This window comes from Doryrhamphus excisus, linkage group LG5 (assembly GCF_037039965.1).
Source record: "Doryrhamphus excisus strain RoL-2023G ecotype Guam linkage group LG5, RoL_Dexc_Guam_v1.1, whole genome shotgun sequence".
Taxonomy (NCBI): Eukaryota; Metazoa; Chordata; class Actinopteri; order Syngnathiformes; family Syngnathidae; genus Doryrhamphus; species Doryrhamphus excisus.
In genome coordinates, this window is record NC_136361.1 from 2494317 (window position 1) to 2511542 (window position 17226).

The 17226-nt window shown below is 41.0% G+C and overlaps 1 protein-coding gene across 3 annotated transcripts in view; it reads left to right on the forward strand.

The window, feature by feature from the left end:
* Positions 1-8369: 8369 nt before the first annotated feature.
* The window catches only part of dok6 (docking protein 6), a 40393-nt gene continuing 31536 nt past the window's right edge, over positions 8370-17226 (forward strand). For 2 of the 3 annotated variants that reach the window (XM_058059413.2, XM_078790577.1), the window contains exon 1: positions 8378-8662. In XM_058059413.2, coding sequence (XP_057915396.2) covers positions 8597-8662 — 66 coding nt within the window. In that variant the 5' untranslated portion in view covers positions 8378-8596. Of the gene's footprint in view, positions 8663-17226 lie in introns of all 3 variants that reach the window. The other variant, XM_058059412.2, reaches the window with a different exon arrangement.

Genomic DNA, 17226 nt, shown 5'->3' on the forward strand with positions numbered 1-17226 from the left:
GGAGCCTATCCCAGCTGTCTTCAGGCGAGAGAGGCGGGGTACAGCCAATCACAGGGCACATATAGACAAACAACCATTCACACTCACATTCATACCTATGGACAATTTGGAGTCGCTAATTAACCTAGCATGTTTTTGGAATGGGGGACCTTTCTAAACATGATTAGAGCCCTCTAGACATGAAATAACACCCCTACAATCACAGCTTTGAATACCTTATATTTGTATTTTAGTTCATTCATTTTCTACCGCTTATCTTTACAAGGGTCACGGGGGTGCTGGAGCCTATCCCAGCTGTCTTCAGGCGAGAGAGGCGGGGTACACGCTGGACTGGTGGCCACTGGTGGCCAATCACAGGGCACAAACAACCATTCACACTCACATTCATACCTATGGACAATTTGGAATCGCTAATTAACCTAGCATGTTTTTGGAATGGGGGACCTTTCTAAACATGATTAGAGCCCTCTATACATGAAATAACACCCCTACAATCACGGCTTTGAATACCTTATATTTGTATTTTAGTTCATTCATTCATTTTCTATCGCTTATTCTCACGAGGGTCACGGGGGGTGCTGGAGCCTATCCCAGCTGTCCTCAGGCGAGAGAGGCGGGGTACACCCTGGACTGGTGGCCAGCCAATCACAGGGCACATATAGACAAACAACCATTCACACTCACATTCATACCTATGGACAATTTGGAGTCGCTAATTAACCTAGCATGTTTTTGGAATGGGGGACCTTTCTAAACATGATTAGAGCCCTCTAGACATGAAATAACACCCCTACAATCACAGCTTTGAATACCTTATATTTGTATTTTAGTTCATTTAGACATTTGTACGCTTCATTCATTCATTCATTTTCTACCGCTTATCCTCACGAGGGTCGCGGGGGTGCTGGAGCCTATCCCAGCTGTCTTTGGGTGAGAAGCAGGGTACACCCTGGACCAGCCAATCACAGGGCACATATAGACAAACAACCATTCACACTCACATTCATACCGATGGACAATTTGGAGTCGCTAATTAACCTAGCATGTTTTTGGAATGTGGGAGGAAACCGGAGTACCCGGAGAAAACCCACGCATGCACGGGAACATGCAAACTCCACACAGAGATGGCCGAGGGTGAGATTGAGCCCAGGTCTCCTAGCCGTGCAGCCCTGTTTTGCAACATAATTTTAAAGAGGCTGGTATTTTAAAATATAAAGAAAAAAACAATAAATGGGATACCAAATTAGCTGTCGATTAACTGGATAACTGATTAATCATTGATTTAATGAGTAATTGATTGGGCATCAAGCAAAACTACTCTGTTGCGGTGCAACAGACAGAGTCCTTTCTGTCACACAAGTCATATTCATAAGCGGGAGCAGAGAGTGCAAAATATAAAGTGCTGCAACAAATCAGGCGCCGGCAATACGCCGCAAAAAACACACAAAAAAATCACGACGGAGGCTTGCTCCTGCTGGCTGACGTCATCACTGACCTTTCATGTATTTACAGAGGAGGTTTCAGTTCCACTCCTTTTTTTTTTCCACGTTCACACACGGGCCGTTGTGAGGCCGGCCCGGGAGGTAAAAGAGTCGCTTTGTCCCAAACCTGGACGGTGAGAGCCCAAGCGGAGCGCTTCTGCCAATCCTGAAGAGGAGGCTGCCATTGAGAAAAGTATCACCTGTTTTATATTAAATCTGTCAGATGGAATTAGGCGCCAACGCCGTCAAAAGGTTGCCTTTTGGGATAAATCTCAGCAGGATGTGCCAAACGGCAGCAAAGCACCACGAGGTGCTGTTCGAAATCAATTAAAAGCAGATTTCATGACCACTTAGAGGCCTCCAAAACCTTTTGGTTGCTTTGGACGCCGCCGTTGTAGATCCTCTTTCCCATTTGTTGCTCTCAAGCGTTTGCTGAAGGAACGACAGAGCAAAGGACTAAAACTGAGGTGTTGTGGAGGCCTGCGAGCTAACCCTAATAATGGCAACGTCAACATGAAAATATGAGGTACCAGTCTTGGCAGGAGGGGCCATGTGGTGGCACTGGAAGAGTTTTTTTTAATTAAGATAGAAGCATGTCATTAATGATGTGTGCAGTGATGAAAACGTACAAAAACAAGTTTTCATGTGACATCATACGAGTTGCTGCTCCACCAGCACTTTGACAATATACTACACTGGTCATAAGTGAGGTTATATTAGGAGCTGTCAAAGCTCTCCATCTATCAGCGCAGACAATGTTGCCCTCTACAGGGCATACATGTTAGTCATGCTTGGTCTGTCCCCTCAGATTGCTTTTTTTTTTTTTTTTTGAGAGAGAGAAAAAGCTGAAGCACAGGGTGAATAATGATGCACCAATGAGAAGTAGAAGCAAACTACATTGTAAAGATACCCATTCACCGCCTCTTAAAATGGTAGCATCTGTGCAGATTTTTTTTTATGAGAAACCTGGCAAGCGTGAGGCTTGTGGATGATTACGGAAGGAAACTTTCAGAAAAAAAAAATATCTTGAACAAGAATGCTTTAAGTAGCTAGCATACAGAAATTTGATCAACACCAAATTGTACACTTCGAGAAACACCCAACTCTTGTACAGTATATGCTGGATTCATGCATTATTCTTATTTCATGATCAAGCAATTTTGGGCGTGGACAACAACAACAACAACAAAAAAATAATAATTATCAGAAGTGGATTTTGGAATGCCAGGATTTCATAAATAGTCTTTGTCATCAGAACATATACTACACCATTCCGCGAAACAACCCACCATGGGGCCAAAGAAAATTGCGACTGCCAGCAATTTGATAAAAGGTGAGAAACAATGTTGAAGTCAAGAAAGAAATACAGTTTTTCCACTTTATGAATGATTTTACATGTAAAACTGCCATTATATATAAAATTTATTTTTGATAATATTTCCGGAATGAATAAACTGGATTTACGTTATTTCCGACACTAAAAATGGGCTCGGTTTTCAGCCGACCTATTGGAAGAAATGAATAACGTTGACACAAAAGTGGGGGGAATACAAGCCATATGAATTCATATCAAGAACGTGACCTCTGATTTATCAAGTGTATCGGCCTGAGAAGGATGAACGAGGTGCCCACGCCGGTGACCTGCTTGCTGATCCAAAAAGTTGATTAATTCACTGGCCACTCTCTCGTTTCCAAGACAAAAAACAAAAGAAATGGAGGGGAAAAGGTCTCCCGTGGGAGGAGAAGGAGAAAGCTATTTACTCTTCCTCCGGAGGGGAGACAACAAGTGTGATGAAATGTGGATTCAGCCCCCCCACTTTCTCAGTTACTTCTGTGAGAAAAGCCAAAGCAGTGCAAAGAAAGTAGTCTCAAGAGAAGCGGCCGAGAGTTCAACCTCAATGCGACGCTGAATGGACCCCAATTTAGGACACAAAAGACCACCAGGAAGTGGATCCTCTCTCTGATAATGACCCTTTTACTTTTCCATTCAGGCTTCCGCTCTGCGCTGCCTGGCGAGGATCTTTCTTTTCTGCTCTTAATTAAGACAGGATGTGTTTCGTCTCTTTCAAGCGCAATCATACACCTTTTATGATACCGGACACGTTTACCTTCTCAATGCCCTGAATGGACCCTCGTGAAAAGGGAGATGAGAGTACAAACGCCAGCGACACTACGTTCATTCAGCATCACATACAACACCTGCAGAGATAAATCACCTAGAGCGGATGCTCGCCGATTTGCATGGGCGGACCCGCACAGATACACAGAGATGGAAAACACACCCATGGGACACCATTTTTTTTTTTCTGTTGTCCTTCAGTTTAATGAGGAAAAAAATGCATTTTTTGCAAAAAAAACAATTTTTTTTAGTATGAATGGATACGGAATTCAGGACATAGATGTATAAAGCTACTATAAAATAAAACTAAATAAAACCACATATACTAAAATGACTCACCTTTAAGATGCTTGACAGGCAGGTAACAAAGGGGAACAGGAAAGAGAGAAGAAGCTCCACCTGGTGGTGTTGTATAGGCATTGCTGGAATTCAAAGCATAAAAAAAAACACATTGTGAGCTAATACTTGTATTTGTGTTATGTAGAGTAAGTCGTAGTATATTCAACATCCAAGAAGTAGAAGGACAGAGAGGCCCTCTAACCCTTTCCCCCCGATTTTCTGTTATGGCGTAAATCACAAACACGTCAGGAGTGGATCCTCCGAGACTCGAGTCGACCTTAGCTGTCCCACACGGTGTGACCAACCGCCGTCCTTCCAGCATGCGTGGCCAAGGACCCAATTGCCTGAGAAATGGGCATATCTTTCTGCACTCCAGCTTGCTTGGTCCCCGGCCCCTTAAGGCATTGACATTTAATCAAACCCAATTCCCATTGTGCCTATTAACATATCAGGCTGATGGTGGTCGCTGTAAAAGGCTCGGGTACGGAACATTACCATAACTCTCTGCCTATGTGTGGGATCTCTTTCATTCGCCTCTGCCTACATCTAAAAAAAAAAAAAAAAAAAAAAAAAAAATGCTGACCTGGCATCGAGATGCGTCTCCCACTCTCGCCTCCTCCCACTCGTTCACCCCTGCTTATCTTTTTGTGTTCATTATTTAGCTGTATGTGCTTGAATGTTTGCCAACGAGCGCTCTAACAAACGAAGCAGCCAAAGTAGAGGTAATTATAATACTTCACTGGACTATCACAGCTACTGTATATTAAGATTCTTCTCACTTTGGATATATTTCATTAGGATTTTCGCCAGAGAATCCAATTATGCTAAGGTTGGATGGTTTATTAAAAAAAAAAGTGACAAAATTTAATGACCAATAATACAATATAATACATAAATGATATAATGCAAAATTTGTAATACGGACTATTGGTGTTTCACACATGTGCCTGTTTTGTTTATGACCTTCATGAAGGTCTGGCTGCTCTTGAGTGAGTCTCGCACATCTGACCTTGTTGGCAGCCATTCATGTATGTCAGGGCCATATGTTTGTTTGTGTGTGTGTGTGTGTGTGTGTGTGTGTGTGTGTGTGTGCACCCTCCTCTACCTGGCCAGATGAACTGGCAGACTATTGGTACCAAACAACTACCGTGGATATAGAAAAAGTAGTCAAATATAGTCATAATAAACAAATACTCCAACAGTACTACGCTTTGCAATCAAGAAAAAAAGCAACCAAAAATGCTACAAACATTAAGAAACATGAAATAAACACAATAAGAACCAAAATATCCAATAAAATGTCACTTCTTTACAGAACTTTATTGTGAAAAGCTTGCTTCTGTGTTCCCCTCTGTCACATCCTAGCCTGGAGCTGCTGTGATGCAGATGTTACTAAATACCATAAATCCTCAAAAACCATTGGAATTATTTACAGTAGCTAATTGGTTTATCTGTTATGTTATGTTGACATGTTATATAACATTATATTATTCGATGTGATGTGATTTTCTCTTGTGTTGTGCTAGTTTGTTTTGACGTTTTATGTTACCCCATATTGTGTTATGTACGCCTCATGTTATAATAGCCAATGTTAGGTAATTAGTGTTATCCAATTTTACGTTTAACAATTTACAATTTATTGTAAATTTCAACAATTCATGAAATTGATGGTACCAGTTCCTTGCAAAAGTGCTCCAAATCTGTCAGCTTGGGGGGCATTTCTTGTGCACGGCCCCCATTCACGGTTCTACATTGCCATTGTCAAACTTGTGTTTTTTTTTTTAGGGTGATTCTAAGAAAGGTGTATTTACTCGGTGGTGTTTCGCTAGCATAAATAAAGCAAACAGTGTCGGCGTTGTTTTCCTAGAGAGGATGATGCGGTGGCAACGGAACATAAAGAGGATTATGAAGACAAAACAGCCTTGACAAGTCTGAAATTTGAGGACACTTCCAGAGAGATTTGCCGACTATCAAAGACAAGCTGTTTGTTGGACGGGTGGCAGATTGCTGCTCGGTGCGCCCTTGTGAATATGACACAAAAAAAAAAAACGACATTGAGTTTCACCTCGGGACACTTGATAGAACGGCGCTTCTCAGAGAGGGAATCTGTGTGACAAAAACACTTTTTCAATGAAACACACTCGTAAATAATGCGAGCCAAAAAGGATAACCGTGTCGTCTTTCATGAAAGGAAAAGTGTGTTCTTGTATTGCAACATACATTACCGACTCGCTCATTGCAGTATTTGAGGGTGTAAACAGAGAATGTTTGATCCGAGCGTACGCCTCCTTATCTCACTCCATTATATAAACCATTTATCTTCTTTCCATTTTAATCTATATAAGTAATGGCAGCCTGTCATATCAATACACAGTCGCTCAGCCATCTGCCGTCTAATGCCAAGAAAATTCCCTGATCATAATTCAACAAACCCAGCCCCTCACGCTAGCCGTTGCTTTGGCCAACGCCAGATTTGTCTTCCCTGCATTTATTTTAAGTGCTTTTTGATTGCTTGTCCGCAGCATTGTGCCTGTATAAGCTGCACGCCGAGCTCTTTACAGTCTTGGCTCTTGCAGAATTTATGTGATCATTTAATAGGGCACTGGACTATCTGCTTTTATTATTGTGAGAATCAAACAACATCAGTTCAAGGCGACCTAATAATGAAAAAAAACACAGCGCTCACACATACACACACTCAGGCAATCTAAAATTGTATTTCCCTATTAGCGGCCTGTCTGGCAAAAAATATGGAAATCATATTCATACTCAGACAAGCAATAACCGAAAGGCAAGGTACAAAGCATGTTACAAATTAGCCGCAACTCTAAGCTCTGGTGTGCATTTGCATATTCGCTTTAAACACCGGCGTTCCGAATATGACTCAAGACTGAAAAGTTGCATTAGAAGTTGTCGAAAAGAAAGTAGGGGCACTTCAATGGCTGAGTGCGTCGTGATTATTTTTCATTAAGGGCCATTAATCAATGTCACATTTCTTGATGTTATTGAATGAGAAGGTGTGTAGCGTTTGTGTGGAAACATAGAAACCAGCAAAGCGACTTTGGCGGTATTGATTATTAACTACATGAAGCAATTTCAGGAGAAATTGCGTGTGAAGCTGAAGCGGGAGAGGGCAAGTTGAAACATCCAAGAAATGGGTTGAAATCTATTCACCGACTGAGAATCGAACCAGCAAACCGGTTGGGAGATGACCCGAGCTATGGACGCAATTGTGCATAAAATGTTACATTACGCAATATAAAATGAATTTCTGCACCATTTAGCACCTCGGGATAATCTTCTGTGAAACTTTTGCAGATGAAGTCTGTTTTGATGGGAGGTGGACCACACCAGAGGGTCAGAACCATCTTGAGCTGACTTGAGTCTTTTCTGGGTACCTGAAGTGGTCCTCCCACATAGACACTGCACATAATAAGGCCCATCACTTGAATTCCAAGACCAAAGGACTTGAATGATGCGCAATGTTATCATTTAAAGATACAGAGGGACTCATCCATGCTTTTATTCGAGTGCAGTCAAATAGTAATACTTGTCGCAGCCTCATTTTAATTTTCAGCTATTTTTACATAGTAAAACATTAAAAACAAATGCAGTCATATATAAAATAAATCCATAATACTGTTCACTGTGCGTGGTTTACCGAAACTAAGAGCAAAGCAAAAAGACTTTAGAGTCCAACAAAGCAGGAAGCTAGCAAAACAACTCGCTAGCAACAAAAAAAAGGCACTAGGACAAAGGAGACATGGAGGACGCCAAGCAGAGCACAACAGCAACAATGGTACTTGCCAGAGAAGGTAGTACAGGAAGTACTAGGAAGTTAGGAAGCGGGTAATCCAACAAGCATGGCGTCGAATAGAAGTCGCCTAATTGCCAATCTGCCACAGGTGTGCTTCCTGGCCACGCCCCCTGCTGGGGACTCAGGTTGTCAAGGCAACGTGACAAACACAATGAATGCACAGGAAGCAGCAAACACACAACAAATTCATATGAACTATTATATAGTATATGTTATTATTTTTTCCCCCACACATCACTGTCTATAAATTATAATTATTATTATGCCACTTGCATAATGGATAAATGAATATTAACTATTCCATTACTTGGTATATTTGTGCCCTATTTTGCCCGTATTGTGCACATAGTCTCAAATATTTTTTTAATGATTGTATTATTTATTCAATATTTTTCAGCAATACCAAATGACATCATATTATAGTATAATCCACTGTGTAATGCAATACAGTATAAACATTCAATTAATGTACTTCCCATCCATTGTTCTCTCAGCACCTTGATTTATGACCCAACCCCGAGCCCCCTCTGTGCCCGCAGATGGTGCGGTCCAGGAAGCGCACGCACATCAGCTGACAAATGGTATCTCCCGCCTCTCGCCTCCCCTCCATCCTCTCCCCGGATGGTCCGCGCCGCTGAAGCCGGGCAGCCTGAGCGCTGACACGGGAGCAGGTTGCCCGCTGCCTCGCTTCCCTTCGTGGCGGATGTGTCGAGGACGGAACCTCCAGTGAGACGTTTGTCGCGTCACGATAGCACAAAGGAAAATTCTTATTAATTACTAGTTAGTGTTATTATTTATTTCACCCAGCTTGGACGGGGAGCTGTCGGCGTCCCCTCGACCATGGCTTCCAACTTCAACGACATAGTGAAGCAGGGATACGTGAGGATACGGAGTAAGAAACTGGGGGTAAGTACTGTTGCACTTGCTAAGTACCCGACGGGAGGAAGTGTGGGGGTGTGGAAGGTGTGGGAGATGTGTTTTTACATCAGGGGCATCTGGAATAGAAATGAGGACTGGAGGACTTTTAGAGCCACATTTGTCAAAGTTGAAATGACAGTCGAGTATCACTGTCAACATGTCTACAATTGTTATCATTCAGTAAGTTCATTCAACACGTTTATATTTAGCTACAGTATTTGGCACAATACTCAAAGATGTATTATTACTGTTCACCATTTATTTAGCTGAGCTGGAGCCTACCCCAGCTGACTTTAGATGAAAAGCGGGGTACACCATTCACAATCAAAATCTCCAGTTAGCTTAACATGCATGTTTTTGGGATGTGGAGCAGGAGAAAGATGAGGAGAAAACACACGCAGGAACGTGAAGAGCAAGCAAACTCCACGTATGTAGATGTTTCCACACTGTGAGAGTGATGTGCTTATTAATATACAGTAACAATATTTCTTATTTCAGTTGTTGTAGTTGCAGTATTGTGACTGTGCCGTATCACCCAGGGATAATAATATTTTGGTTACCATATTTTCCAGACTATAAATTGCCTTTTTTTTTGTAAATTCATACTGAAAAGAACAAAGGAGTGAACATTGCCATCGAGAACTGCTAGATGGCGCTCTAGACTTGGACGATGGAGAATTCACTGGATTCAATGATGTGGAATGAGATCGGGAGCTCGCTGAACTTGATTACCGGTAACTTTATAGTTTGACTTGCTGGTTTGTTATGGTAATTTAGCATATTCAGCCTACCAGGTATGTTCTTTATGTTATTGTGTAGCTGAATAACTGGAAATGTGTTACGTTAATGTACTGGGCACTTATTTTATCCTGTTGCGCTGTTGTGCATGCTTTTCCAGATGAAATGTCTTGAACTTTGTGACATCAAATTGATTCCAGACCGGACCATGAAAAGTCAATTCCTGCAAAGTAGAATTCCTTATTAATAAATGGAATATTTATATAGTTAGACCACAAAAAACCCGTCTACAACCTTCAATATATTGATAATTTAACATTGAAGGAGCCCTCTAGAGATGAAATAACACCCCTATAGTCACCTTTACACTCATATTACCCAATATAAAGTAAGACTTGTACTGGTGTGCATTCCTGTAAATGTGTTCCGGTGATAGGGGAGCTGAGGACAGGAAGTGACGTGAGGGGTTCAGATTTGAGTTCTAGCTAGGGATAATTGTGCCTGTTATGGAATCATTCAAACCTGCAATAAAAGCCTGTTGTTGTGGCTGGTGCTTGTTCGTCTCACCCAATTTTACAATAACATTACTGACATCTAGTGACCAGTGTCGAATACTACATAATGTTAGTAGATGAAGTGTTAGTCTGTTATATCATATTTCGGTATAATATGTCTTATTTTTTTTTATCTTACTATGGCTACTAATAGGGGTGTAAAGGTGACTATAGGGGTGTTATGTCATGTCTAGAGGGCTCTAATAAAATGTTCAAAGTGATAACCCATTAGGCTTCTCTTATTTTTGCTCTTATTTAGTAAAATAACCAAAATATGAGAACCGCCTGCCAGTGTTATTGTTAGATGTTAGATATTGTTCGATTCTATATTGCGGATTGAATACCTGGCTGACAGCGTCAATCAACTTATCTCCTCCTCCATTGCAGCAAATGTATTTCCCTGCACTGTGTTCAGTGATAGACTCAATATTTTAAGTCCGATCACGTCCCTTTTTGCACCACGGGCTACAGGTCTCATTAGCGAGGTCTAAGGTTCTAATTATTAGCCCGGGGTGGACAACATCATTATCAGCATAAAACTCTCTCTGTATTAGAAAAGCATCACGGGGAGCTGAATGGATGTGATGGAGACAAATGGCTTGACGACGAGCCGCAGAGTTATTCAATTATAACGTCCGTATTGTCGGTCATGCAGCCATCTGCTTTTGCTCATACTTGCAGCTCATTATGATAACAAAGACGCACACCTCCTCTCTGTTGAGGTGTGATGATGGTGGCTTCATGGCCCCTGTACTGCTCTTTTTCATGACCCTCTCTCCGCCGTTTAGGAGCAGACGGCGTCGGTTGTTATTGCCGCGTATAAAGTTTTAGGGGGATTGACTTCTCGCACGCGCGATGAGCCGGGTACATTTCCAGGGAGCAAGCGAGGACGCGGGCGGCATGGAGGCGTGGAGGTGTCTTTTCCCCGCTTTGCATCCTGTCCTGCTTCCCGATCGCCCACGCTCTTGGCCGTGTGGCGTGTTAGCATGCTGGGACGGCCTCAGAGGACCCACAAGCATTTATCTCCCTCAACGCTTATTAGGCCTTGTTATTCCAGTTAGCTCCTGCAGTCTAAATCAGGTAGGAAAAACAACAACATGACACAATCTACGAGTGTGAGTGTGTGTGTGTGTGTTTGTGTGTGTAAACTGACAACCGTACACATCTGGGCTGAAGGGAATCATTTCCATATCTGGCAAAGATCCAGCATAAACCCAAACACCACATTTAATTTGATATTGTGCTCTAATGACTCAACAGCTCAGTGACGACTGAAGAGACCCGAGGCCCTGCTAGCGTGAAATGTTGTACACAGTCAGAAAATAGGCAAGAATTTGAAGACATTTCAGAATTGATAATAAACAAAACTTAAGTCCACATTCAATATGAGTTTTAAGTGGCAGAAAAATAATGAGTACCCTATTTTCCAGATTAGAAGTGGCCTTTTTGTCATAGTTTGGCTGGTTCTGCGACTTCCCAACAGGTACAGTACAGCAACCCCTTGTTGATTGCAGTTAATTGGTTCCAGACCCAACCGGGAAGAGGAATTCCTTAGAGTATCAAAAACCTGTTTATGACCTTCTAAATGTGTTTTGTAACATTACATAACATTACTTCTCAACATCAAATAATACCGCTTAATAATCAAGTTTTTCCCCATAAATAAATACATTAAATTAATTCATGATCGCTGCTTCATGGTAGAATATGATCCTTGTATTGAAATACAAGTGATATGTAGTATTCTGGTCACTGGGCGGCAGTAATGACACACAACATTGAGACATACCCGATGTGATAAAAGCTCTCCTCCTGTTCAGTGTGGAAGTGGTACGTTTTTGCCTTCTTAAGTTGAGAAGAAATACATTTGAGGCTAACTGGTTAACTTGCTAGCGGCCGCCTCGTATCACTGCAGCTTGTGTGATGTAAACGATGAATAACAGGAATGTAAAAATTATGATTATTTCATGTCCTCGGGGCTCAAAGAAAGTCAAACAGGTTTTCTACGCTCAAAGTATTTTATTAACTTTGACTATATTGCGGAAATTCATTTATTGCTGTTAAATCTCGAACCAATTAACCGCGATAAACGAGGTATGGCTGTTGTCTCCACTTGTACTCGCCAATTTAGTAGATATACTCAGAGAAAATATGATATTTAAGACATGAATAAGACTTGTGCTTGTGTGGACAGGAAGTGACAGGGGGGTTAAGGGGTGAGTTTTAGCTGGGTTATGGCCACATGTAGTAGTAATATGATTATTATTGTTATGGTATGATTGTGCCACTTTCGAAGTGCAAAGTGGTGAAGGATGACTGTACAGTATATTATGCATATTAATGTTTCAAAAAACGACATAGGCGATTAAAAAAACAACCCAAATACATACATATGCTGGGTTTTTATCATTTCTACACAGCTTGCAAGTATAAAATCCTCAAATATATATGTCATAAATAATACAAATCCAATAAAAACAAACGGAGACCGTTTGAGAACCCTTGGGTTAGTTAACCATAGCTTGCATCATTGTATCTTTTCCACCTTCTTACTGTATTGAAGCAACACAGCAATTCCTCGCAGGTTATTTCAGATTCCACCCCCCCCCCCCCCGACCCCCCACCCCCTTTTTGCATTTTAGCCTGCTCGTTCCATTTGCCGCCTGACAATTCACAAGATCTCTATAAATACCTCATGGCCTTTTGTCCCCTTTCCTAAAGAACAAAAAGACGCCATGGAGGCATTTTTACATCTATTTCTTCAACTGACAGCAAAAGGATAACAAAAGCTGCTGGGAATATTTTTTTTAGGTAAATAAATGACAAATATTCCAAGCCAGGATGGGAGTGAATTAAGTTTACCAGCCAGAAAGGTTGCGAGTGTTTCCTTTCTAAAGGTCTCTTAAATATCATGTATCATGTCGGTTGACCTTCTGGTGCTCCCACCTTGCTCTTTCGTGTAATTCTGGGCTATTCCAAATGTTTTAAAAAAAAAAAAAATTTATAAATCAGAAAGGACCCTAGAGGAGTCATTAAGACCAATGCAGACGCATCAGCATCATTGATCATTTGCATATTGTACTTCCAGATCGCGGCATCATATTTGTGCTCAAGAAAGTTCTCAGCGTGTGTTAGGTAAAATGATGAGCGGACGTCATCGTTGCCACCGCCATGATGGGTTAATTAATCATGCTAAATGTTTAATGAGCTTTGCTGTGCTATGTGCATAAAAATGCACTTAATTCTTAATCAGACCTGCTGCTGTGATTGCGACACTTATTTTAATTAAAGCAACTTCATGGAACTTTTTCAGCCGCTTTGGATGATTGTGATTGGGCATTTCTCTTCCGCATCCGGACACCTGTTTTGTTTCAGCTTGGTGGATCTTCTACACTCGCTAGTTAACGGTTTCCGTCCATAATTTGTAATGTAAATTAGAATTACAGCCTCCGAGGAGTTAAAAAAAAAAAGACAGATGTTTTTCATGTTGTGCATTTTTACATTTTGCACAGACTCTTAATGAGGGATGAAAATGACTCGAGCTTGTTAATTGGACAGATTGAAAGCATGTTTCTGTCACCGTCTGGTGTCAATATCACCTTCTTTCCACGCTGAATAATGTAACAAGTTAACTCACCCACCGCATTAGGCACACCTACGCTGTTTAATGAGATCCAAATACGGCATCTACCATTGCCAATTTGCCTTAGTAAAATACTCTGCTTGATTGGTTGCGTTCAAAACGTGAGCAAAGACATTGTGAGCAAAATAAATACGCTTAGAAGTCTTAATGAACTTCCTTTTTATGTCACCGTGGAGATTTTAAATGCTTTTAGATGCAGGGGGGTCACAAGCAGGGTTAGATATCGTTGACATATTATCCCGATACCCGTGCCAAATCGCTACTAAAACAAGGAAAACATGCCAAAAACAATGCCTCTTGCTTTTTACAGAGTTTTATGACATGCAGTGTGAAAAAAATCTTGTAATTATCACAAAAAAAGCCAGCAGCAACACAAAGAATGTGCAAAAAAAACAAACGAATACACCATGTTTGGTGGATAATGAGGAAGCGTTGCGTTGCTGTTGTGACAGCGACGGAGAAACTGTGTTAATATTGATAATATATCGTCGTTGGAGCACAGAAAACATGTTACTACCTTGAAAATATAGATTTTTAACATTATTGAAGCATCCCTATAGCATCCCTATAGTCTCCTTTAGACTCGTATTACCTGATAAAGTAGATATAATAACAGAAAATAAGACATACAATATAGACACACATTTTTCCTTGTTGTTTTTTACTTCCGGTATTTTTCTGGTGGTTATCATCTTATCAATGTAACATTACTGACACCTAGTGACCAATGTAGAATACTGCATATCATCACAGCGCCTTTTAATGCATCTTCTGAATGGCCTATATTTGTATTTTAGTTCATTTTGCGATTTTTATGCTTGAATATTTTTAATTTAGGCCAAAAATATGTAAAATGTGCTTAAAAATACATATTTTTGGACTAATAGCCGTAGTCAACAACAAAACGGTGGTGATTAGAGTTGTCGCTGTATGTTTACTTTGGGCTTGCTGCCATTAGAAGATATTTTTCTTGTAAATATTCCCTTTCATGCAGCCAAAATATTAAAAACAGCTCTAAGTATGATGCGGTGCAGTCGTACTAAAACAGGAAGCCATCTTCAGTGCAGCGAAAAAGTTGATTTTGCTGAAAAGACCAAGCCACGCCAACACTTTTGGCTGAACTCGCCGATTCTCCATCACTGGCTCGTTTCCAAGCGTGGCCAAGTGTGAAGGTCGAGGCCACGAGGTCGGAGCGGTATTCTGCATTGTGATCAAACGGCCAAAGAGGATGCTTTTGCACACTTTCCCGCCATGCAGCAACTTGAATGGCGTCGATTGCCTTTACAACTTCTTTGTCTATCTTTGAGTGTCGGAGACAATGGCGCAGTGTTCTCGAATGCAGCGCCTGTCTCGCATATGCTGCCTTCTCTCACCTCACCCCCACCCCAGGTGTCTCACCCGCCCGTACACCCCACTTTTCACTGCCTCTCATCTCTGCTATTTTATCTGCCCTCCTCTTTTCTTCCCCTTTATCTCGCTCCTCACCTTTCTGTCCTTCACTGCTTTACAGACAGCACAAAAGCATCCTATTCATCACCCCGCACCACACCTTCCATAACCCTAACAGGCTATTCCCCCGATACTCTGCAAAGCCACACACACACACACACACACACACACTTATATACAGGCAATTTGGCACGGCTCAACAGTGAAGAATTGGCACACACATGCATCCAGCAAACAAGAAAACAACCTGCTGCTAGAGGACAGAGTATGGATTCTCAATTAATCTTAATCGCCTGCTTTTGCACCGTGCAGTTTTCCTTTGCAACATATCTTGCCCACAAGATACAAAAACAAGTAAATGGGACCCCACGCGGAGCGAAAACATTCAATCTGGCACTGACACAGCAGAACTCTCGGTGCAAAACAAGCGATTGCTATCAGCGCCGCAGAATCGCTGACGCTGATGACCTTTGAGGCATTAGACTTTCAGTCCAGGTACTTGTTTGCCGGGTTTAGCATCACCGCGCTAAACTGAAAAGGTCGGCTGTTGAATAGACACCCGCAGATTTGTCCAACAAATGTGAACAAAATTGGTCACTTTGAAACTGTAATAATTTCCATCCATCCATTTTCTATACTCTATTATATACAGTATACATTTGCTGGATATTTGTTTTACACAATTTATACATTGTATATATGTATAAAATAATAAAAATAGAGCAAATAACGTAAATCCCCGATGTCGTAAACTGAGGAATTTAACCAACATTTTCAGCAACGGCGCCTCTGCAGGTTGCAGCCCAGTATTGCACTCCATACTCAACTCCATTAGACTCCATTAACCCGCAATCCATTTCAGATTAAGTCTCCCCTTCTTCTTTGCGTGGTCCAACTGCTTCCATGCTGCACATTTCATTCATGGTTGTTGCCCTTGCATTGTTATAGAGCATCGAGCACAGCTAAGTACGCGCCGCCGATACGCAAATCACTGTAAAATTAAATCCAAATGAGCGGCGACCCACTCGAATGGAAGATAATATACTGCAAATGTGGTGTTAGCGGCGGGAGTGAAGCGAAGGCACAAAGTTGTTGGTTATTGCGGTCGTTGCTGAGCTGTTATGAGACCGCATTGGTCAGACCAGAAAAGCCATTAAAAATGCATTACACCCGGCCCACAGTTACGAGAAGTGGAAATACAATCACAGTTGGACTGCCGATGTAAACAAATGATCAGTAAAAGCAATAAGCAGGGATGTACATCAGGATGCATATAAAGGGGATCATTTGCAAATATATATGTATATATTACAGTAGTATTTATAATAATGTTTGCGCTCGGGCTAAAACTAACGATTATTTTCTTAGTCTTAGTTTTTGCGATGAATTGGTTTGGCCCGAGACGGTCCAATCAACAAACCAAATGAACCAAACACAAACAGATTAAAACATAATAATAATAATAGGTCTGCTTTCAAAGTTTAACAATTAATCAATATATTGATTGTTAACATAGCTTATTATATAGGAGTTGTAGGTAAATCACACTTCAGCTTCGACCTTGGAAAACAGTGATTGACATTTTTGCCTCTTTTCTGGGGATCAGCACAGATTTCCTTAATTTTGGGGGAACGGGGATCGGCGGATCCTCACATAGGAAACCAAGCAGGTCTTGGTTTTTTGATCGGCCAGGAAATTGTAATCCATGGACCCCTATTTGTGGACAAAACCATTAACTTTTTGTATTTGGTTCATACTGATTCGGTCAAACCGTTGACTCCATTAATCGAAACAATTTTCAGATTAATCAACAAAGGAAATCACGATTAGTTGCAGCACTATGGATGACTAAATAAATCAAAGGACATTTACACATTTAAATTTAAAAACGATTAATCTAATTCCAAAATAGTTGTTGATTAATTGTATAATCGATTAATCATAGATTTGGCCACATTGTTAACTCAACCTTTTCTCCGTTTTCTGAAACTGACTCTCGAAACAATCGGGAAAATAAATAGGAAAGCTAGCAAGCAACACTGAAATCCGTTATGACTGATATCTTAAAGATCTTCCATGTTGTCAAATAGACTATGACTTATCGTGTGGCATTTGGTAGACACTGATAAAAATATTAGCTTTGCAAAAAAAATTGTTGAGTTATTTAT